Source organism: Pongo abelii, chromosome 6 (assembly GCF_028885655.2).
Source record: "Pongo abelii isolate AG06213 chromosome 6, NHGRI_mPonAbe1-v2.0_pri, whole genome shotgun sequence".
Taxonomy (NCBI): domain Eukaryota; kingdom Metazoa; phylum Chordata; class Mammalia; order Primates; family Hominidae; genus Pongo; species Pongo abelii.
This window is the reverse complement of record NC_071991.2, coordinates 29,679,230-29,704,225: the sequence shown is the minus strand read 5'-3', so window position 1 is coordinate 29,704,225 and position 24,996 is coordinate 29,679,230. Positions and strand designations below refer to the sequence as shown.

General features: G+C 48.6%; 1 protein-coding gene across 1 annotated transcript in view; it reads right to left on the bottom strand.

Annotated features, from left to right (window-relative positions):
* VOPP1 (VOPP1 WW domain binding protein) overlaps positions 1–24,996 on the bottom strand; it is a 101,404-nt gene that overhangs the window by 10,505 nt on the left and 65,903 nt on the right. Inside the window, 2 exon segments of the mRNA NM_001131600.1 lie at positions 10,901–11,037; positions 16,324–16,401. Coding sequence (NP_001125072.1) covers positions 10,901–11,037; positions 16,324–16,401 — 215 coding nt within the window.

Genomic DNA, 24,996 nt, shown 5'->3' with positions numbered 1-24,996 from the left:
CTGGAAGCAAGGGGCAGCAAGAGAACCACCAGGGAGGCTCTCATCAGAGTCTGAATAAAGGGTGGTGGCAGCCAGGGTGGTGTCGAGAGAAAAGGCCAACTGGCCTCAAGGCTCCTGGCTGGAGCCCTGCAAGAACAGAGGTGGGGCCTGGAAAGAGGGCGGAGGAAAGAACCAGCACTGCAGGGTCCTCCACTCCCACCTTTTTGACTCAATACATCATTTATGGGACTAGTCTTTTATTTCCAAGTGGGTACAGAGCATGCATTTGTTCATTTACAGACATCTACAAACTGCAGGTGTCCTACTGGGAGTAGTAACTACTGCCCCTCAGTGAGTGCTGACTCTCTGGCCCTGTGCTCAGCAGGGGACACAAAGGAAGTACTCTTAGGATCCCAGCTTCAGGGGCTTGAGGCTCAGAGAACTGAGCAACTTTCCCAAAATTGCCAGAGAGGCATGAAGTTTGAAACAAAGCCCCTAGTATCCGGAGGTATGCAGCTTCTACTTCTATAAACGTATTCAGACACCTTTGTAGTGCAAAATCTAAGCGCTTCTTTCAAATTTCCATTTATTTTTATATTTTGATCAGATTAATGGCAATGCATTGACACTCCTACAGTTTCCATCACTCTGTCATATTTTTACATTTTTGTTTTACATACTTTGAAAATTAATTTAAGACATGACTATTATATCTTCACCTTTTATAAAAGGTGATTTTTATCAGTATTAAAAGGACTTCCTTTTCATATGCATATATTAGTAAATCTACGGAATATTTCTCAAAGAATACACAAAAAAACTGATAAGTGGGAGGAAGGGAACTGGACTGCAGACTGTATATTTCTTCTTCCACTGTATACACTGTACATTGCCTCTTGAGGTACATACATTATCCATTACAAAAAAGAACCTCCTGCCTTTTGGGGAAGAGAGGAAGAAGGGAGGTTTTTTTTTTTGTTTTTTTTTTTTTTCTTGAGACGGAGTCTCGCTCTTTCGCTCAGGCTGGAGTGCAGTGGTGCTATCTAGGCTCACTGCAAGCTCCACCTCCTGGGTTCACACCATTCTGCTGCCTCAGCCTCCCAAGTAGCTGGGACTACAGGCACCCACCACCACGCCTGGCTAATTTTTTTTTTTTTTTTTAATTTTTAGTAGAGATGGGGTTTCACCGTGTTAGTCAGGGCGGTCTCGATCTCCTGACCTCATGATCTGCCTGCCTCAGCCTCCCAAAGTGCTGGGATTACAGGCGTGAGCCACAGCGTCCAGCCAAGAGGAGGAAGGGAGTTAAAAACATGTGGGTATTAGGCACCCAGCCTTCAGGCCGACCTGTTAGGGTTTACAGAGACCATACGCTTGAAACACAGCTGAGATGCATGTGAACATTGCTTTAAGACATCAGGGCCCTAATGTCCCACAAGAAAAGGCACAGACAAACTTAGTGAGCAAGATTAAGTAGAAAATGAAACCCCCACACTAAGTTTTCACTTTTTCTTTCCTAGCTGTATAAATCAGAAGCTGAGTGAAGATAACAGTTTTGCTTGCTGCTGCTGATTTTTTTAAAACAAAAGCAAAAATAACTGTGTTAATAAAGAGAATTCCAGTGCATCCCATAGAGCAGATCCTCAAGCATCTGCCAGAAATTAGAGTAAAAGCAGTCATGTTATTCCAAGAGACGAGCACTAACTTTCACTCCGGCTCTGCAGAGTTCACAGGTGCTCATGCTATTCTTAAGGCTGAACTTGTATGACTGTGGCCAGCACAGCCCATCCTTCAATGCTTGTGTCTTCATCAAACCTGTAGCGCGCTTCTCAGTGCAGGGGGCATCCTGCATCACCTATTTCATCATTCACCTTGCTGAAATACAGACCCTGACTCAGCGGCTCTGGGTGGCGCTGGGGTGAGGGAGAGCCTGCATTTCTAACAGGCTCCAGGGACCATGCATGTCTTCAGGCTGTAATTTGAGCAGCAGGTGCGAGGCACTTGGTAAGTGTCTATGGATCCTGATAACATGTTATGATTACCATCCCTCATTACAGAGTGGGAATCTGAGTCATGAAGGGTAGGTCCTTCCCTTCACTCAACCCTTCAGTAAGTTCCATGAGCTCTGGGCCCAGGAAGGACCCCATTCCTGCTCTGTCCTCACCACCCCAATGCCCCACCCTGGCCAAGTGGGGCAGTGCCTCTTACAGCTCTCTCTTGGGTTCCTTTGCTTAGGTTTATGATTCTCTCCAAAAGTTCTCTTATGCGGCTCTCAAGTCACCTTTGACCCCGCCCCTTCTTTGCTAATCCCTCCTGGTGAATTCCTGTTACTTTCCCATGTCATGCTCTTTAGCCTCTCTCATTAAAGCAGAATATACTTGGATATTGATTTTAACACAACATGTTCGTCCTTTTTTTTTTTTTGAGATGGAATTTTGCTCTTGTTGCCTAGGTTGGAGGGCAACAGCACAATCAGATCACTGCAACCTCCGCCTCCTGGGTTCAAGCAATTCTCCTGTCTCAGCCTCCCGAGTAGCTGGGATTACAGGCACATGCCACCATGCCTGGCTAATTTTTATATTTTTAGTAGAGACAGGGTTTCATGATATTGGTCAGGCTGGTCTTGAACTCCTGACCTCAGGTGATCCACCTGCCTCAGCCTCCCCAAAGTGCTGGGATTACCGGCGTGAGCCACCGCACCCAGCCGTCTTTTTCTTCTTACAGAGGAGTGTTAACACATTCCTCTTCACTGCCATAATATAGACTGTGGATGATCTTCCTCTGTCATGTTTTGTTTTGTTTCCTTGCTGTTTCTTATCTAGTCTGTTTCCCTGCCCTCCCCCCACTTTTTAACTTTTATTACTATCTTTGACAGTGGTTTAGAACGTGGACATGTTGCTTTAGATTTCAAGAGGAGCTACTGTAGAGACATCCCAGGAGCTGTCAAACACAACAGACTTGACTTTGTGGAGATTCATCCTCGTGAGCCTCGTTCCATCCCCTCGCCAGTCTTTCTTCACTGAACCTGGAGAAGCACAGGCGCTTTCCTTTGTGACCTCATCACGCACTTCTCCAACCTACAGTCGCTGTGGGGTGGGGGTGAGCAGCAGTGCCGGCTGGAGCTGCTGAGGACAGCACCATGTCCTCAGTGGAGTGGTCTCTGTGCCAGCCAGCTGGGTGTGGAGTAAGGAGATTATTCGCATGGGATGAGCTTGGGATGGGTGCCCTTGAGAATCCTATCCACCTTGAGATTCTTTTGGCATTTTTTCTTTGAAATAATATAATGAACATGTAGCAAAACTAATTAACAAAAAAGAGAGAGAAAAGGCACCCCAGAAATAGAATGGAGAGAGAAATAACTACAAAGACAATGCTTACTGTAAAAGACGTTTAGAATTCTGTGAACAAGCATGCGTTCATACTCCCTCAGAGTCTCCCGAAGCAACCCACCCTACTGACACGCTGACTTCTGGCCTCTAGAACTGGGGGAAGACACATTCCTGCTGTTTTAAGCCACCAGTCTGTGTAGTACTTTGTGAGGGCAGCCCCGGGACATGAATCCAGTACGCACCTTCTCCTGCTGTCAACAGCACAAGCCCACGTCAGCCCACAGCATGCGACGCAGTCTCAGCACAACAAAACCAGCACCGCTCCCAGAAGCATAATTACTGGAAACATTTTAAAACTGTGCAGGGCTTCTTTTTGTTTGTTTGTTTAGGATTAGCCCTGGGATTCTGTGACCCTATAATTTTTTTCTCCCCTTTTTGCCTAAGTTAGATCAAAGGTAATTAATAACAAATCCCCATGGCCACATGCCCAATTAAGCTCCTGGCTTTGTTTTCAGTAATCATCATCACGTGTGCAGGCCTCACCTAAGCAGCCAGCCCACCTCCCCACCCGCCAGCTTCTCCTCCACAGGGAACCAAGGCTGAAAATACTGATACTCAACAAACAGCAGACAGAAAAACACCACTTCACATCCTTTAAAAGTGTTTTCCCAAGTCATTAGAAGTCTTCTAAAAAAAAGAGAAAACGTGACAGAGAACTGAAAGTTGCTTTAAGGTTGAGAAGGTAAAAGGCAGATAGAATGGAAATGCATGTCATATTTTTGCTGAATTTCCACAGGCAATCTGAATGTGTATGATAAAAGGGACTTCCAAATTCAGCCTTTCACTTTGGGTGGTGCAGCACCCACGTTTTTCTATGAGAGGAGGTCGGAAGTCACTGTTGCCCTGTCCTCATCCCAGAGCTGCAGGCCGGGGACAGCTGCCTCATCACCCCGGCTGTCCTGTGGCTGCACTGTGCTGCCACACAGGGCCCACACAGGGCGCCTGCACACGGGACGTGCACACAGTACGTTCACAGAGCACTTAGTGACAGACGGCAGGTTGGATGTGTAGGCACAGGGACCTCACATGGGGCTGCAGGCCTCATTGCAACAAGGGGCCTCCGGTCTTGTTTGGCCCACATTTTCCCTCATCCGCCCCTCGGAAGGGCTGGAAGCAGCCATTTCAAATATTAATACATTTAGGGAGAAAAGTGCAATGGTAGACTTGGGAGCCAAGGGATCTCAAGGAGGCTCTGCTTCCCAAGGGGAGAGGAATGCAGCCAGCGAGGCGGGGCGGGGGGGCCTGTTGGACCCAGAGCCCGCGTGAGCAAATGTGAGGGAGACCCTTGGTACGTGCAGTGTGTCCCTCCAGATGCAGGTACCTATGAGTGGACCAGGACGGGCCAGGGGCTTGGGCTCCATCTCAGCCCCATCACTGGCGAAGCAGAGGACAGTGGGCAAGGGACTTAAATCTGCTGTAAGTTTCTGTTCCCACTGATCAAAGATCACACATGTGCAAGCTTTGTTGTGAGTAATGTAACAACAGGAATTGCCTACCAATAGGGCAGGCTGTAAAAAATTCTTTTTGAAATACAGTCTGTGCAAACTGTGTTATCTGTCATTATTTATAGTGGCTAAGGACATTAAATGTTTCACATGGATAAAAAAACAGCTGCCGCTTTTGTATGGCAGAACATTCTAGATGTATCCACTTTATGCAAACTGGGCTGTGCAAACCGTAATAGCAAGGCAGACGTCACAGGGAGGGGAGAGGCGGCACGGGGGCTGGAAAGAGAAGTGCTGAGTAAGAATAACGGAGACAGAGACAGAATGTCAGATGGACAGAGCTGGAGGACTTTGTGGAAACACATTCCTGCTGGTGAGGAGGCCCGCCATATTGGGAGGCCATCTCAATTCCTGGGCGTCACAAGGTAAGACAGTTCCCACACCCACACCCCCTCACCCTGACCCTGATCAACCAGTTCCCTTCTGCCATCAGGGATGAACAGGTAAGGAATATTCTGGTAGCTATGAGAACGTACGAATAGATTGGCATTTGTGATTTGTAAACAAAAAAGTATTTCCAGTTAATTTCTTTCAGCAAAACCATAAACTCAAAAATCTCTATCCTGAAGGCCGCTGCCCAGGGCAGGCAATGAGTGTGAGACCCCACAATGCAACAGACCCTTACAAACCCCCCACGGCCACAGACCCTGGGTCCATCTGCCCTGCTGTTTCCAAATGCTGGAGCCCCAGGGGCTGGAGACCGGGGGAGAGGTGGCCTGCAAGGCTGTCCCATCATCATCCCCGCACGTCAGAAGCACCGTCGTGTTGGAAAAGAATGACACTCATTCCACCAGTTCTGAAGCCAGATGTCCTCACAACCGAAGCAGCCCTGTTTGTGCTTGGGCTATGACTTGAGGGTAATTAAACTGTCAAAACACCCTCCCTACTATTTCCATTTTCTTGCAGTTGGTGTCATTTAGTCACTGCAGGCTGACAGACTTATTACAGGATTGAGACATGAGAATGAACAGTCAGAAACCTATAAATGAACTCACCACAAATGGCTGCTGGAAAGGAAGAAAACTATCTGTCGATGGGAAAACTCCCATCCACTTCAGTCACATTAAAGGAAATCATTTTTAAAGAAAACTTGAATCACATTAACACCACAGATTTCATTATTGACTGTCCTCTGCAATCTCTCTCTATGTATCTGTGGGATTCCATAGTTGAACTCATGACCGTTTTTTAGAGGCAGGGTCAAGCTATGTTGCCCAGGCTGGAGGACAGTGGCTATTCACAGGCATAATCACAGTACACTACAGTCTTGAGCTCTTGGCCTCAAACCAACCTCTCACTTCAGCATCCTGACTGGCTGGGACTACAGGTGTATGTCACTGGGCCTGGCTAGCCTCATGACCATTTCACAAGAAACATTATCCAATGCTCTCTTCCCTAACTGCACCTTGATGGTCTTACCGTACCAGCAAATTGTCTTGATCTTGACTATGAACTTTAGTGGCCACATAATATTCCACAAAGAAGATGGACCATAATTCAATCATCGTTTTCTTTGGAGCTCCCTTAACCACCCGCTTGCCACATTCAATCACAGGGGCACCACACTCAGCTGAGGCCACCTCCTGCCAGCCAGCCAGCCAGCCAGCCCGCCCGCCAGCCCTTCCTTCCCCCAGGCCTACAGTGCTGCCTCAGCCTAGGCTTTTACATTTTCTCCACCGTTCTACAGTTCCTAGAGCAGGGAGGATTCTCACCTACACCCTCCACCTGTGTGAACACAGTGGCTGGAGCTAGTTAGCTCATGTTTTCAGAGTGAGTGAATAAATGAATGAAGACAATTTTTTCCTCTCTACCCAGGAAAACATATTGGTGGGACCCTGCCAGCATCCTGATGGGGAAGGATTTGGGGTTGGGCATTTAGGGAGCTCTTTCTGCTGCTGCTGCTGCATCTTGGCTGACACTATATGCACAGATTACACAGAATGAGGAGTGCTTTTCTGTACACCGTTTCATTTTGCAGTTAAGGTGCTGAGGTTTAGAAGGGACCATGGCCTACTCTGGGTCTCACAGACCTCAGGCCTCTTAACTCCCTGACCAGGGCCTCTTCCTCAAACAACAGCTACTCCACACTCCTCCCACTTTCCAGCCTCTGCACAACCCGGCCAGGCCCTGAGCCCTTCGGCCAGCAGCTGCAGCCTTTGGGTCCTGGTTCCTGGGCTGGCCTGGAGCCCCACCTCTGAACCTCAGCCTCATGCTGACTTTGCCAGCCCCTTTCTACCACGTTCAGAGTCCTGCCCCAACCCACACCAACCCCCAGGACCACAATGCTGCCAATTTCCTCCCCTCCCCGACCAGGAGCCTCTTTGCAATGCACAGATTCTCTGCTTTCCCATGCTCATCAGTGATGCTGGTCCCAGCAGGAGTGCCACGCGAGGCCCCCCTACACCCCAGAATATGAGCCACTGCACTCCCCTGCCCCAGTGGATGAGTCTGGGTCCTCTAAATCCCTCTGCTTTTTCATCTTCATTAACAGGCATCCCACGCCTGAACCCACTTCCCCTCTCAGACCAGCAGAGGAAAAACGGGGCTCTGCCGAAAATTCACTAACACCCACCTGCTTTGTGCAGATGCCTGCACACCTTGGCACTGCCCGGACAGCCTTGGGCATGACATTTACCCTGTGGACCACATGTGACATTGGGATCCCTCAGCTCCTCTCTCTCCCTGGACTGCCAAACTCTGTGTGGCCCTTCTCTCAGTCCCCATGCTCCCAGGGCCCACGCCGCACATAGTCTGGGATCTCGGTAGACAGCTGCAGCAGGGTGAAGCCACCCTCAGGGGAGGCGGGTGTCCAGACCAACAACAGCCAGGACGCTGCAGACCCCATTCTTGTGTTCACTATTACTCTGTCTAGGAAACAGCTGAGTTCTTCCCAAGCTCAGCACTGTTAACAAATGATCCAGCCCTGGACCTGACAGGGAAATGATGGAAACTGTACACTACCAGGAGCCCTGGGAGCCTGCTTTCATATGACAGGCTGGATATCCTGGGATCAGCCACACCGTTGCAGGCCTGCAAGAAGTATAAAATGAAAAAGGGATGGCAAGCCAAGTCTACATTTTGGTCAGAGAAGATGCGCTGGGACCAGCAGCTACTCGCTGTAGAGAGCTGGGGGCTTACTTATTCTTAATCCAAATGGCTCTTCCGTGGGAAGCCTTCCTGGAGTTGTGCACCAGATGCAGTCTCCTACTTACATGGTTTCCTAGCATTCTCAACTTTCTCTCCCTCGCGCTCATGATGGTCAGTCACTATAGAGTTGTTTGCGCGAAAGCTCACACGGGTGCTGGAGCTGTGCATGCAGTGGTGACTGAGGGCAGGTGTCCAGGCTGTGCAGTGTTTTGAGCTCCTGCAGGCGCCTCAGCAGGTGTGCAGTAAATACAGGCCAAGACAGCAATTCAGGCAGGTCTGCGCTCCAGGCTGTGACTATGGTTGTGATGTATCCTGACCCTGGTTTACCAGGCTGCAAACCTGGGAGTTCCCGCAGTTCATCCAGCCTGAGGATGAGGGCCGGGCATTTACTTGGTGCCTGAGACCATGAGTCCTGTACACAGCCCCGTGGGGAGCCCAGTGTAAACATGGAGCATTAAAGCTGGTAAAGCCCCTGGCAGGGGACCCAGGGAGAAAGTGGAGGATGTGAAGCAGCCAGAGACAACTTCACTATGGGCACAACACAGAGCGGCACCTTGGAGGAAGGCATTTTCCAGGCAGAAGGAGGGCATGTGCAGGCCTCAGTGCGATGCAGGACTAGAGAGAGGAGGTCGCTCAAACTGGACACAGAAGAGCGGGGATGGGTCTGAGGAAGCTGTGAATGCGTCCTCGGTCCTCAGCTAGAGACTGTGGACCTACACTGTGAGCCAGGTGAGCTGGCAGAGACCCTGCCGCAGAAAAATAGCACGGCCGATGTGCTTCTGTTTTTTGTTTTTTAAGACCCTTCTGATAGCCAAGTGGAGGACAGAGGAGCTGGCGGAGACCAGTGGCCAGCCGGCACTGCTCCAGGGTGAGATAAGGGATGTGGCAGATCTAATGGCCTGGTTGCTGGGGATTCTCCCAGACAAATGGAGCGGGGTTAGGTGGGGTACGGGGCTGTGCAGAACAGAGGGATGGGGCCAGAAAGGAGTGCACATAGGGATGCATTCTCTTCTCGAAACCCTGGCATGCCAGGGTTCAAAAGAATTATGCAGCTGCAGGCACAGTCTCAGCACCTCACCTACTCACCACAAGAGCCCCAGTTCACATGAGTGGTAGACTCTGAGCTCGGCCAGGACCACGGACCAGGGACATGTGGCCTTCTGCACTGGGGGCAGTGGGGCCTCCCATGCCAAGTGGGGCAGGGGCTGCTCTTCCCTGTACTAAAACCTCTCTGACTGATCCAGATGAGACCCAGTGAGTGGCGGCTTTCATCTCTCATTTTAACAGAAATTTTGCACTTTACCCTATGATGCAGCACAAATCTGAAACGATTCAAATATTTCCAAATATCAAAGGCTAAAATCCACTTACGGATTCAAAATGGTACTAACCTGACTGAAAGTTTAAGGCACAGCTCTCAGTGAACTGCTGTGGAAAATATATATTTATATTTTTCTGAGCAACATTTTTAAAATAAAGAAAATTCTTTCTGAAAGGAAAACCCTGTGGAGTATCTGGTGGAAAAAAGCTGTAAAAGAACAAATATGCAAATGACTTTGCATCTTGATAACAGCCTGTTCTCAGGAAAACAGAAGAGAGAAGATAATTTTCTCCTTTTACATTCAATCCTTCTACTTCTCTCCTATTTAAAAACCACTTTATTGAGGTCTGATTGACAGGCAAAAAGCTGTGCATGTTTAAGACCTACAACCTGATGAGTTTAAAGACAGGGGCACATCCAGAAAACCATTGCCACACTCTATTCCATAAACATCTCTATTACCTACAAAAGTTTTCTCTGCTCTTCTTGTTATTTTTGTGTGATAAGAACATATATTAACATAAGATCTACCCCCTCTTAGCAAAATTTTAATTATATATTACAGTTGTATTAATTGTAGGTCCTACGCTGTACAATAGATCTCTAGGACTTATTCATTTTTCTTAACTGAAACTTTGTAAAAGCGAAGGCAACCACTGCTCCTAGAACTGACCACCTATCCACAGTGTGCAATCAATAGAGAGTCCCATCCCCTGGCTCCCAGGTGGAAACTGTGGCTGGGAGCAGGGCGGCGCAGACACCAGCAACACCCCTCTGCCCAGCCTCACTCTACACCTGGCCAGAAGACCAGCGCTCTGATGAGCAGAGCCAGCCCAGTCCTCCAGGACCCTTGGCTCCCCGCTGTCATCAGAAGAGCTCCCTGGCCTGTGTCCTAAGGAAGTCCACACCACCCACCACAGTATGTAGGAGTTTTAGATGGCTAAGGCAATGTTTTACAAGAATTAAGAAACAGCTAATTCATTTTGACCCTGGGATGTCACTTTGGGTGATATGCACTAAACAGACTAAAGGTGACCTGTACAAAAACGTCTATTGCTACGGTCTTTGTAAGTATTTGGAATACTAGTAACTGCACAATGAATACTTGTTGAATGCATGAATAAAAGACAAAACATGAGAAAACAAAACAAATTATCAGCAATAATAAAATATCTAAGCAAATTACCATTTAGTAACATAATTCGTATCTAGTCCAGAAGCATTAAAAATGGCAGGGGTATTACTGCTCCTACACAGAAATTTATATGTGAAATAATGTTTAAGGAAAAGGGCAGAGAGCAAATAATACACTTATACAAACTGCATCACATCACGTGCATATATGGCACACTGATAACTGTAAGAATATGAGGTGACAGGCATGCGATATACCTTACATTTGTTATATGCACAAATGCACAATGGAGCTGGTCATCAGAACTAAAAAAATGAATAACACACCTGAGCTCTCTCTTCTGGCACATTCTGCAGCAGTACCCTTTATAAATGTTGGCAGAGGACACACACTGTGGGGAGGAGAGACAAGGACAGGGCTGGCTGACCTGGGCCGGGATTTGGGGGCTGCCTGGTGTAGGACACATTGAAGGCTGGCTCCTCGATCAGCGGCGGGGGGTACATGCGCCTCCGGATGAAGAAGCCGGCTCCGCAGCAGAAGAGCACGCCCATCATCAGAAGGAACCTGAGGAGAGTACAGACATGAGGGTGGTGCTCGCAGGTGGGGGCCCTGAGGGCTTGGCCCCACAGCTCAAAGGCCTCATGCACTCCTCAGGGGTCCGGGACCAATGACTCCCGAATGCACGGATCAGAAGGCAAGGGCAAAGCTGTGAGGCTCGCACCTCAGACTTGGTCCTCTTGGGCCCATTTTACCCAGGGACATTCCTCTAGTGGATAGCAACAAGTAGATGCTTGACCTGCGGCCTCTGGGACAGCCCCTGGTGAGGCCACCCACACTGAAAAGCACCGTAAAAAAAAAAAAAGCTCACGCAGTCACTTCCCTGTCCATGGCTCTGATCTCAGCTCGACATTTTAGCTAGAATAGGAGATGCCGTCTAAATCCTGTCTGAACGCCATGGCCAATCCAGCCTTGGCCTCGCTGTCTGTCTCTGTTTTCCATTCTTCACTGTCAAAGCACCAAGACAGAGCACATTTATCCTCCAGACCATGTCTCCATTATCACATCAACACCCACAAGGAAACAGAAGTACCCTTCCTGGAGCACACCTTAATTACAGAGAAACTATGGGAACAGAAATACAATCAATAAAAATAGAATCAAGAGAAATACAATCTATCAATAGAAATAAAATACAAACAATAACAGAAGCAGAGCTGAACGCTTTAAGGGTAGCACCTTTGTCCAACTCATCTGTGAATTCTCATTGACTGTCACTTCATCAGCATTCAGTAAATGACTGCAGACTGAACACATGAATGGCTTCCTTCCATTCCTCATTTGCACTATACTTTTTGTTTCTAGAAAAAGAGGAGAGTCACTTTGAGAAGAACTAGTAATAGACAAAACTGGCAAACTGGCAAAACTGGCAAACTCTTGCCCATCTCTGAACTGAAATTATGAGGGAACCCATGGAACTGTCCAGAAGCCATGCAGACACCCACATGGTGAGGGCACCTGCTGCCCTGTGAGGATGGGCACGCAGCAGAGCGGGTCGCAGTCAGTGGCACCGGTCCACATATAAAAGAAGCTTAAAGAGCGTACGACAAAGCCTTTGAGAATATTAACGTGATGTCAAGGCCTTCAGCCAGTCCAAAAGTATTTACTGGATAACCTTGGAAGGCTGAGCAGGGAGAAAAGCCAGAGGCATGAGACAGGAATGACTCAGGAAAGACTGAAACTGTGGCCTCTGTCATCTGCCGTCTAATTCATTATTCATTCAGCAAGTCATCTTCAGGTGCCTGCTATGCCCTGTCATCACACTGATCACAGCAGTGAGTAGACAGGTGATGGCCACCCCCGCCCCCCCGCCAACACTGAGCTTACAGAGGAGGGAGACAGATACCAACCTATACAATTATTTATCTACAACCTGGTAAGTGCTAAAAAAGAAAAACAAGGGATGCAAGAAGAATTCTGTGTGTGTGTGGGGGGGGGGGGGTAAAATATACATAATTTACTATTTTAATCATTTTTAAGTGTATAATTCAGTGCACCAAGAGGTTTGAACAAGGTTATCTGTGGTGGTGAGCAAGACTGGGAACACTGCATTTCTTTTAGTGACAGCTGGGCTGGGCTCTGAAGAACGAGAAGGACAAGCTGAAGGGGAAGAAGGGGCATTCTGGGTGGAAAGTACCTAGCAGGTACTAGGGCTGGAGAAGCTTGGAGTAGGAGGCCTGGAGGCTCAGTCCCCATGATGGGTGGAGGGAGCAGCCATGGGGAGCCAGGAGACCCAAACCGTTCAGGAGTGTGGCAATGTAAGGCTTAATGTCCTCGGCATCAAGAACACTCGCTAAGTTACCAAAGGGAACGGCTTCTTCTCCTAAAATCGATTTCCCTCAGGTGAGCTCAGTGACAGTCTTACACTCAGCACTCAGTCCTGCTGTTAGTATCTGGGTAGAAATACACAAAGCACAGAGAGGATGGATGTGTACAGGGTTTACTTTCTCAGAGCCACTGGCCACTTCCAAGAGACCAGGCTCCCTGGATTAAAAAATGCAGAAGGCACCTGAGATCTTAGTCTTGTCTAAAAAATAAGCTAAAATGTCGGTTCCACTGCCAACAGTAGTAAGAACATTTTGTTTTTCTAGAGAAAAGGAAATGACATTGCAGCTCCCACCTTAGACTAATGGTGAGCAAGCATAAGGTGAGGCTGGAATGGAGTTACACGGGATCCACCTCATCCCTTACTGAAATCATAGTCTGCCGGAGAGCAGGCATAAGGCAAGCCCTGGACAGAGTCACACGGGATCCACTTCATCCCTTACTGAAATCATAGTCTGATAACTTATTCTGTTCATTTATGTTTATTTTAAAAATTTATTTAAAATAATTTTTGGTAGAGACGGGGTCTCACTATGTTCCCCAGTGATCTCAAATTCCTGGCTTCAGTGATCCTCCCACCTTGGGCTCCCAAAGTGCACCACTGTGCTAGGCCAAGAACTTATTTTAAAAGAGAGAAACTAACAAAGGGGCAGGAGAAAGCGCTTCTAAAAACAAGGAAAGAGATGAAGCAGGGTGTTGGCTGGGAGAGAGGAGTAGCAGTAAGAAAGGCAGTTCTTGCAGTGCTGGGGGTACAGGCTGGCTGTTCCCTAGATGTCCACTTTGGTTGCTCAACAGGTTTTGGAAGCTTTCAAAGGGATTAAGAGAGGAAGGTTTGTGCCTTTTTTTTAACATTAGAAGTTACCTGGTTACTTTAATTCAATTTGTTTTTGATTCCTCCCCCCGACCCCCCAGCCCCGAGTGTAGCAGTTCTCAATTCTGCAGTCCCAAGGACTGGTGCAGCTACTGTGCAAGCCCTGCCCAGACCCCACTCAGGACTCCACATGGGACCCTGCTGTGGACTCACCCACAGTGCCACCTAGGCCAGTTCTCGCTCGGGCCAACTGTGCTTTCTGAGTCCACTCAAGGGTGCCATCGGTCCACCTTCTCTACTCTTGATGATTCCATCCAGACCTCCTTGGTGAAAAGATCCTCAAGATCTTAAGAGCTGGCAGGAACTCTGAAGGCATTCTCCCTTCAAAACCTTTGTTTTATGGTCAGGAGACACCTTCAAACGTTGTGGGGCCCAGGCGGCAGAGCAGCTTCTCCCTCTCTCCACCTCCCATCCTGCCTCTCCTCTTCTCCACCAAATGCCCATCCTCACCACAGAAGCTTCCCATCACCTTTTCACACACCCACTCTTCTCACGCTCTGGCCCTGCAAGGTGCTGTCCCTTTCCCCCAAACGCCCTCTCTGAAGACCCAGTCAAAAGCTTTGTAGCTTTCTCCAACTTTTCTGGCTTCAGAAGTTCTGTGCTCTGGCTTGAAAGTATCCACACCTCATTATCTGCTTAGACATCATCTTCTTCAGGAGTCTGCCTGCCTAAAGCCCTCTCCATAAAACCCCAGCACAATGCCTGGTGCATATCAGACCCGATGTTGATTGAGAGAGAAAATGCATGGGGTGGAACCCAGGTGCCCTTTGTATTTCAGGTGAGGCACTGTAAGCTCACACCCCCAGGTGGTCCCTGGCTAAATCGCCAGCTCGGAACCCTGTGTCGGAATCTCAACGTTAATGACTCAGCCCCATCTTCTGGCATCTGGCACTCAGATCTTGCAACAGTCTGACCTTATGCAATGGGACTTGTGGGAGCTTTTCCAAATGGGGCCCACCAAGTCGTCGTGTGCTGCCTCGCCAAGTTGCCCTGCCTCTGACAGGTGACCCTGGCCAGCAGCTAGGAAGCACCTGGCTGCCAGTGCAGCTACAGCTTCTGGGCAGCCCCACAGAAGCTGCCAGGCCCTAACAGTTCAGCTGGACTTTCTCAAACTTCTTTTTGATCATACAATGCCTGAACACTGACAAGCTTTTTCATTTTTTACAAGCATTCTCACGCCCTCATCATCATTCACCTAGTGCTTTAGACCAACCCAACATCCTTACAAGCCCGTTCACAGTTCAGGGTTTCACACTCCAGACGGTCCGCCTCCTTCCACCCCAAGGTCCCGGGAGGAAGCTCCGGAGGCAAGGCCTGCCCTGAAGCTGGGCCTTGCCCCCGACACTGGGCACTCCCCATCTCTGGTACTGGCCCCTCCATCTGGAGATGCACACAGAGCCATTAACCTTTGAACAGTCTTAGGCTACAACAATTCTTCTGTTACAGAGTTTTAGGCAATGGCACCTCTGCAGTGTGGGGACCTGGCACCAGCTCCCTTGTTGTGGGGGTACACCTAGGTGGGGCTTACCGGGCTGGTACTAAGGGAGGCCTGGCCAGCAGCTGTAAGGTCAGGTGAGGCCAACGAGGTGGTGAGGTGATGATGAAAGACGGCATCACTATTAAAGAACATCCTGGTCACCTAACACGTGGAGTCCCCACTCCCTATAGGCTTCCCTAATCAAACCCTGGGCCCAGGTGTTAAGGGAGAAAGATAAAACCGCACAAAAATTCAGGCGGCTGCTGTCACATGCTCAGTAAGGTCTTAAAGCCTCAAAAGGTCAGTAAAGTCAAAATCTTAACATCATAAAAAAGCTTGCATCATGCAGACAGCAAACTCTAAACTTTTTTGAAGTTTAGTGAAGGGCATCACCACTGCATGGGAGAAGAGGAGCAAGCGGGTACAAGAAATGCTGCTTTGGTTTATAAATCCTTTCCCACATGCGCTCTGCCATCCTCTCATCTGAAGCAATACCTGTCATCTCCACAGTCTTAACAGCTGTTCGGGGCACTCCAGCAGGCATCCTGAGGCTCCCGCCCACAGGAGGCTCCCCCCATGGAATGCGCTCCCACCCTTCCAGGATGCTGCAGGCATCGAACCAGTTCCTGCTCAAGGAGCCGACTTTGGACTGCTCTGTATGCACCCCAGAGGAGCTGGAGGAAGCACATGCGTGCAGGCTGCCTATCTTGAAAGCCAAGAGTCAGCCAACACAAGATGGATGGGGAAGAGTCCAGGCAATGAAAACTTGATTGCCTGCCAGTCTCCGGTGGGTGATTTTCTGATTCTTCAAGACAATCAGCCTTGGCTCCATTTCAGAAACTAGCCAAGGAGCTGCTGAAGGATGAGGCTGTTGTCCAGCCACCTCACCAAAAGTAGAGCTCTTCTTCCCACTCCAAAATCCGTGAAAACAAAAACAGGCTTCCCACAAACTCCGTGGATGCAACTGCGGTCATGAAGCCAACCCAAACATACCCATTTTCCTGACCAAGGCTGTCCTTGAGGCCATCACCCAAGCGAAGGTGTCACACCCAAGGCTGTGACAACACTGACGGGGAGGCAGAGCTCTCGGGGTGGGGAACAAGGAGGAGTTGTGACCTACCAGAAGTACCACAGCCTCTGTATGGAGAGGGCCCGCACACAGCACCTGGAGCCACAGCAGTCCTCGTAGGAGCGGCATCTGTGGAGAGAGACACAGGCTGGTCAGCACCGAATTGGAAGCAGCCACCGGACCAGCCGTGCAGTCCAGGCTGGGCTTCAATGTAATCATTCTTGAAGGAAGAAATCAGTAAGAGCAAAAAGGACAGAACTGCCTCCACTGCATTTCACAGAACCAGCAGAGCAGAATGACATCAGCCCGTGGCCCAAAGCAAGGTGCTGAGGTGGGCACAGTCAGTGTGATGCAAAGCCCTGCATTTAACAAGCATCCTGTGTGCCAAATCCAATGGATTCCTTCCGGGAGGTGGCACAACCAAAGACAGACATTAAAGCCCACCAGGAATGCTGCTGGGAGGAGGCTCCACAGGAGCCCAGCACCCATGTGGTGCTCATCTCTGCTGTCTTCAGTCCCCAACTATGGGGAAAAGATGGAAATACTCCACCACATCCACTGAGGCTAAAAGCAGAGGCTGTGGAGTTAGATAAATTGCAGGTGTGGTCCTGGTCCTGCCACTTACTAGTTGTGGGGACTTCTGGTGAGTCTCAGTTTCTCCATCAGCAAAATGGGTGGAACCGCAGGGGCCCTGCACAACATTGATTTAAGTTTTAAGGCCTTTATCACCATATAAAGTGCTGATGGCACTATTACTGCTCACGCTGCCTCCCTCCCCTCATCCCCCAATGTGTCTGAGGTTTCCGGGCCCCTGGCAGGGCATAGCTCTCGGGGGTGTGCTCAGAAGCTGTTCCCAGAGAGCTACCTGAGCATGGGCCCTTGCGAAGGTCTCAGGTGAGGCACTCGGTGCCCTCGACATCCCTGCCCTGCCCCAACCCCATTTCCTCCTTGAAGAGAGAAGATGCCATGAAAGCGCAAACCCTTCCGTTTTACAGAGAAGTTTTCACTAGAGTGTTTTGAGCCCAAGCGGCAATGGATTGGCAGGGATGTGGGGAGGGCCACTTCTCTACAATATTAAACCATTACCTAATTGTGATCTAGGTTCCTGCCAGTTTTTTTCCTTTAAAAAAAAGTACCTGGGAGAAATATACAATTCAGTCTAAGGTCTTGGGCACTGAATGTGTAGATTACTGTAGTACAAATAGGCTTGTTTTATGTAAAGTATGTGTAGAAAACTAGTTAAGATGCGAAGTGAGATAACAGCGACCTGGAACTCAGCAGACCCAAGCTCCAAAGTTGCTCTTCCCTGGTTGTGCACCCAGTAGGCCCAAAGCTCCTGGAGGTGGTGCTGCCTCTCTGTAAACACCCTGCACCCAACGGCAGCTAAATCCTCTATTGTTTCAAGGACAAACTGGGCTGAGAGACACTCCCTCCCCACTCTACCCCCACACCATTCCACAGACAATATGGCAGCATTCATGTACAGTCTTCCCCTGGCCCATGAACATGAATTCCTACCCAGTACCCAAAGTGTTGTGATTTCCATGAAATGCTCCCATTGGCTCCCACTGAGAGTTACCTAAATGAGTGCTCAAGAATGCTGCTGGTCCTGGCCAGGTGCAGTGGCTCACACCTGTAATCTCAGCACTTTAGGAGGCCGAGGCGGGTGGACCACTTGAGGTCAGGAGTTTGAGACCAGCCTGGCCAACATGGTGAAATCCTGTCTCTACTAAAATTACAAAAATTAGCTGGGCATAGTGTGTGCACCTGTAGTCCCGGCTACTCAGGGAGCTGAGGCAGGAGAACTGCTTGAACCCAGGAGGCAGAGGTTGCAGTGAGCCAAGATCGTGCCACTTGCACTCCTGACACTCCATGCATCCACCAAGGGGATACTAGGAGCCTGCTCTGTGCTTTCCTGAGAGTGGAGCAGGGAAAACCCAGAGGAAACCCCTGCTGGGGAGGAGCTTTCTCTCTAGAAGGGGGAGAAAATAGTAAACAAGAAAACGGAAACTGTGTTAGACAGTAATAAGTTCTTCTGTGGTGAAAAATGGAGCCAGCACTGGCAGGCTGAGAGCACGAGGCAGCAGGGTGCTCAGGGAGGATGTGTGCGGGAGGTGACGTCTGAACAGAGAGCACGCAGGAATCCAGTCTGCCAATGAGGGAAGCTGGCACAGGGTCTCAGCGCTTGGGGGCGGGGGGGAATGCTGATGCCCCTGGTTCCACTGCTGCATGCTGGAGATGAGTGCAGGAGCACAGGGTGCGAGGGGGAGTGAGACACCTGGTCTGGCTGTTTCTGCAGGCCAGAGCCCTGCACAAACAGTACCTTCTGCAATTCTCCTAGGCCTTCCCCTAGAATCTCACTGGTGTCGGCTGATCAATGTGTGTGTGCCTGTGTGTGTGGAAGAGAAGGGAGCAGTCGAGGGAGATGAAGGACTTCTTGCTTTTAGGGTGGATGGAGTTCAGACAATTAATTGTAAACTAAAAGAGGTGGGACCGTTTCCTCTCATGAGTGTGCAAAGACAGGCGTCCTCAGCACTCCAGTGAGGTTCATGGTGAGTTTGGGAGTGTGGAAGACAGAATGCAACCATGGCCCGAAGAACTGCACCCCTCAGAGAACACACCCTGCATAATCCCCTCCTCTTCAGTGGGCAGGACCCTGTGAATACCGGATGGCCACTCCCACAATCACAGAACATTCAATGAGATAGTGTGTTATCTAAGTCTCTGCCCTTGCAGATTGGAGATTCTCCTGCTGGCTTTGAAATATTATTAATAGCAGCCACGTGAAAGGGCCATGTGGCCAGGACTGAGTGTGGTCTGCAGTCACCAAGAGCAATCCCAGCAGGACCTCAACCCTACAACCACAAGAAACCGAATTCTGCCAACAACCCAAATCAATTCAGAGGACTCTAAGCTCCAGGTGAGAATGCAGTCCAGCCTACTGCTTAATCTCAGCCTCGTGAGGTGGCCCTGAGCCCAGAACCCAAATGTGCTTTCCCAGACTTGAGATCTACAGAGCTGTGCAGTAATAAGAGTGTGCTGTTTCAGTCTGCTACGTTTATAGTGATTTACTACACAGCCACAGAGTCAAGACGAACACAGCTTACAGGTTATCAGCACTTCTTACCTTATACCAGGCTAAGTGCTTCACAAACGTCTTGTTAATTTTCAAAACATCCACATACAAGATAAAAGTATTATTAGTGCCATGTTTGAAATAAGCTTAGAAGCAAGACATTAGAGATGTTGCACCTCCAGCCCAGGTCACTGTCTGCAGAAGCGAAGAGTGGACTTGGCCAGCATTTCAGTAAAGCATTTTGCACAGACGCTGCCTCTCCAGTAACATGGAGCCTTTCATGACCAAAGGGTCACCTTCTCTATCCCCACTTGATTTTCCTATTCTTCTTTGGCCCTGCTTTTATAACCTGCTGTGGAAATTTCAAAGACCATGGTAACAGAGACAATGTGAAAAAAACAGACCCTTGGGCAAACGACAGGAGGTCCCTGAGACAGGACCCACAGACAGGAACTCAGCAACCACTCTTTAATAGTGCTTGCACGGTTCTTTGTTCAGCTTGGAACTGCATATTGACCAGAAAGATTTCCAGAAAAGCCTGTAACATTTGATGTCAGCAATGCGCTACAATTAGCAGATAACTTAATCATACAGACAAATAATAAAGTAAGATGCGATATTAGGTGAAATGACGGTGTCGATTTGTAGTGAATGGCGGATGCCCCCACAACATTGGCTGTTTTCAGCAGACATCCACACACATGCACAAAAATCTATGTGTGCCAGGCTGACATAAGGCACACTTCTTCACAGCTGCTGCCAGGGAAGCCCCAAGTTAAAAGTGGACAGGCTCAAGCTTCTGGTTTATCCAGAACTGGCTCCATTCATCCTCGTGGAAGATTCTGGGTGGCCCTCAGGCTCAGGTCTCCCTGACTGTAAGGTCACTTTCTGCTGTTAACAGTGCTGGGCTAAGGTCTTTCAGTCCTTGTCTTCTGTCTAGGTGGCACTGGCTTTAGTCAAATGGCTCTTGGCATTTTTACGCCTGATTCTACTATATATTGTCCTCAAGTGATCAAATTCTAGAAGATACAACTCTTATGAAGACCCTCTCAAACTGGACACTCAGCTCACTGCCTAGCCATGAACAGCCTCCTCTGCACGTGCTGACAGTGAGGGAAGGGAGTGAGGGGGGTGCGGAACAGAGACGACAGACACCTGCAGCTTAGGGAGAACTGGCCATGATCCTCTGAGCTCCTGCTAGTTCCCTCCCATTGCTCCACCACCCTCTGCCACCATGATGCTCCTGTGTCTCTCCCTCTTGGGTTTTACTCCCGACTGTAACAGCTCTTATAGTCCGTGCTCCAGCTCCGAGCACAGCCAATGCTTAAGAGGTATTAATACTTGGGTCCCTCCAATGCTGGCAGCCATGCACTTGATATAAAAGAGGAAAACAGGTATACACTAATAAATTCTGTCACTGAATCATTTTTCGTGAGCTGAATTTGCTAAAATGCTTCCCTTTCAGCTTTACACTTGTAAGGAAGCATTTGCTGCCTGGAAACCTAAGCCCTATGGCATTCTATTTCCCATGCTGGAGAGAGCAGACTACCAGCTTTCAGACATATGTAGAGCCCTCATCCAGAATTAACACACATACACCCCTCAGCCTGAGAACATATCCGTCCTAGAATATTTGGAGTATAACGGATTACAAGTTCCTCTTTCTTGGCAAGACACAACATCTATGTGCTCTAGCTCACTTTTCAGAATCCAAATTTGGAACACCAGCAGCAAATACACGCTGTCAACTGATTATCTCTTTCTTCTCTCAAAACACAGGAACCCTTTATGCTCCTTCCATGAGCTGAAGACCCATTCACTCTCTGCATTCTTGCAGCTCATCTGTGGCCCTGGCCCGGCTCCCACTGTGGATGCTGGCAGGCCCCAGCTACTCGAAGGAGCACACAATTACCCAGGTGCTGACACTGTTACCCCTTTTCTCTCTGCTGCTTTCTTCCTTTTGAAGCTGCTGGTAAATTGGGGCCCTAAGCACACACACCTGCTGATGTTCCAAAGAGCTGCAATTACAAAGAGATATTCACTGCAACACTGAGCTTAATTAAAATAGTAAACATTACCAGGCAGTCGAGCACACTGAAGATGCCTATCATGGATGCATCAAGTCAAATACTCCTACTGCCCTAAGCCTCAGAATGGCAATGCTGCTCCCAAGGACGTCGCAAGACTACACCTTTGCAGAACAGATCAGGATGGAGAAAACAGCAAGGGTTTTTCATCTCGTTCTTCTCTGTGTGCCAGATGTATAAACTGTCAGACTTGCCATAGAAAGGAAGAAACATTACTCTTAACTAAATCCGCTCCACAGCATATCTAATTATAGTCCTGAGACTCTGAAATACACATGAGACTTCAAAAGAATGAAAAGATCACGTATAGCAGCAGACATGGGCCCCTGGACTTACTGCCTGTTAGCCAAGTATTCCTTACTGTACCCCTGGATACAAATGTAGATTTCTGCTGAGGTCAGAGAATGGGTAGTCCACTCTGAGCAGCTGCTGACAGGTAATTAGGTATATTACAGAGATAAAATCAGGGTGTCTGGCTTCTCTCCCCTAGTCAATGATAGGACCTGCAGTCCCTGGGATTCGTCATGTAAAAGGAAATGTATGTCTGAGAGTCTACGGGCCACGATTTGGACAGGTGTCAGAGCAACAAACAAATGCAAACAACAGGTAGTCGCTGTGGGAGTTTTTGGAGCCTAAGAAGGAAGCATGTGTTATGCTTAGTACTGCACAGGAGGAAAGAGGGTATGGCCACTGGACACATTTAATTCTTAGCCTTTGGGTTACATAGATCTCAAGAGTATGAAAGGATAACATACTAGGTCAAGGAATGTTCAGTGTTAGTAAAGTCACAAAATCTTTCTATGTAAAAAAGAAAAAAGCCAAAAGTCAGTTTGTAAACCTTTCCATGTGTCGTTGCTATGGATGGAAACTGTCTCCCCCAGACTGGTGTGTTGAAAGGCTACCCCGCAATGGGATGGTGTTAAAAAGTGGGGCTTTTGGAAGGTGAAGCCCTCGTGACAGGGTTGGGGTCTCTATAAGAAGAGCCATGAAGAGGGCTTGCTGCTTGCTCCGCTCCCCACCACGTGAAGATGGAACAAGACAGTGCCTACGAACCACGGACAGAGCCCTCACCAGACACCAGAGCTGACGGCACCTTGGTCTTGGACTTCCAGCCTCCAGAGGTGTGAGAAATAAACACACATTGTTTAAGCCCCACAGCCTCTGGTACTGCTGTTACAGCAGCCTGAACTTAAGCACCACTTTAGCAGTAATTGTATTTAAAAGGATTTATAGAAAAATCATCTCTGCATCTGGTGGAGCAGCTAAAGTCTGAGTAAAATATTCAGGGTGCGGGTCTGGAGACAGAGTTGGTGGGGATTGTAACTTTTTTGGGGAGTTCGAGAATCCAATCCTTTCTCCTGCCTGCAAGATTAACCCTCAGCAAACCTTTCTCTTCACTAAGCACTTGCTGGTACAACAGCTCCTTTCTCCCGTCCAGTCCCAGTCTCTCAATTTGACAGCTGGTCTGTTCTTCTCAATCACACTGCCCCTGTCAGCTAACCCTGCTTTTCACGCTCCTCATTATCACCTGCATTCTCCACAAAGCTGAGCCCGCAGCACATACTTGAAGGAGGCTTCCCAAGTTAGAAGCAGGAAGTACATTCAGGCTTATCACTGGCCTTCGAGATTAGCTACCTATGAGAAATTGGGCTCTCCAGAGAAACTAAACACAGAGCCCTATAAAGTTTCAGCAGAAAACTCCAAAGGATACGTGAGCCTCTGGGGGAGCAGAGGAGGGCTCGGTCCTTAGCTACCCAGTGCCCCAGCAAATCTCCTTGTAAGGACTGCAGAGCTCTGTGCCTCACCTGGATCAAGGAACCCACCCGACCATTCAGTGACTGACCTTCCCCTCCAACCTGCCCAGGCAGATGCTGCCACTCCCTGCAGCAAGGCCCCAGGGCAAGTGCCTTCCATGACCATGGGCACTGTTCCCTGTGCAGAATCCAAGGCAGGCCCCACTAGGCTGATTCATGACTCACACAGCCAGTCTTTCTTTCCAATATCCAAAGGGACTCGCATATTTTCCCAAGCCTTCTCTTCTCCAGGAAATAATGCCTAGCTTGGGCAAAATTATGGTTTCTCTTTATTAGGAAGAATCCCAGTTTACTCTCATTTCCACACTTACTGGAGCTTCAGGCAGGATTAACCTTTTTAACAACTGTGACACAGCCAAATCCTAATAAACCTTCCATCAAAACTTCCAAGTTCTCAGTAAGTTCTGTCTTCCCATGCTGTACGGATGCAGTACAGTCTGGGACCCAAATATAGGACCTTATGCTTATCCATAAAAAGGGCAAACTTATGCAATCTGGCCCATTACTTTTATCCTATCAAGGGCCTTTGGATCCTCATTCTGTCACTCAAGGCATTCACTATTCCTTCCAGTTTTCTGTCACTGACATGGAGGATATGAGTCAAGTTTTGCTGGGACCCAGGACTGCTGAAGGCCACCCAGCCAACTCTGCTCCTCCTCTCTGCGACGATCACACACGACTTAGAATGGCCACGTCCAATAATCCACAGTCGGGTCAGGGAGAGACGAGACTGGGACCTGAAAATGAAGAGGAATCTTTCCATGCCCTGAAGCTGAAATCCAAAACCTGAGACCTTCCCAAAGTCCAGCAGTCTGCCTGCAGAAAGAAAACCAAAGGGAAAGAAAGAAGGTTGCACCACGAAGTGAGTCCTGGCTTAGCTGCAAGGACTCTAGGAGCGCGCAGAAAAGGAGGGTAAGGTGGGAAGACGGAAAGGTGAGGGCCCATGAGCTCAGCCCAACTCACAGCCAGATGCTCTCTACTCAGATGGAGCAGATCAGTTTCAGCATCGGGATTAAAAAAATGGGCAAGTGCATTTTATGGTAGGTGAATTGTACCTTAATTTAGAAAGAGAGGGGGAAGGAAGGAAGGAAGGGAGGGAGGGAGGGAAGGAACCTGTACCTATGATCAACATGGCAAGCCTTCCCTATTTTCATTCAAGTCAATGCTGAAGTATTGATGATGAAGTCAATGGTGAATTCCATTAGAGACGTTTCTTCTATGTTGAGATTTTACTAATCATAATTTTATAAATACAGCTATTATAACAGTTACAAATCCACCTAACTGGACTATTTATTACTGACCTCAGCAAAGATGCTATCAAACGTCTCTATTAAACCAGGACACAGTGTCAGATCACTGATGTCCCGTCTCACGGTCCCATAAAAGACCAACCCAATAGGACCTTAGAGAGGCAAACCCAAATTAATTTCAATCGAGCACAAAACACCCTTTTAATAATTTCGATGCCTTCGAGAGGTCCCCACTGCTCTGGCAACTGCCCTGACAAGCCCACCTCCCATCTCTCGCCCAGGTCCTTCTAAAATCTCAGCCTGGTGGGCTGTTTGTCTCTGGGCACACTGGTGCCCTGGGCATTCCTGCCTCTTCTCTCCTAGACAAGTCATCTGTGATCATCAGGACATTCTCCCACTAACTCTTGCAAGCTCACTTCCCTTTCAGATGACATCACTGCCTCACACTCATCTCTCCCAATGATAAATCTATTATGCAAAAATGTATTACTCAT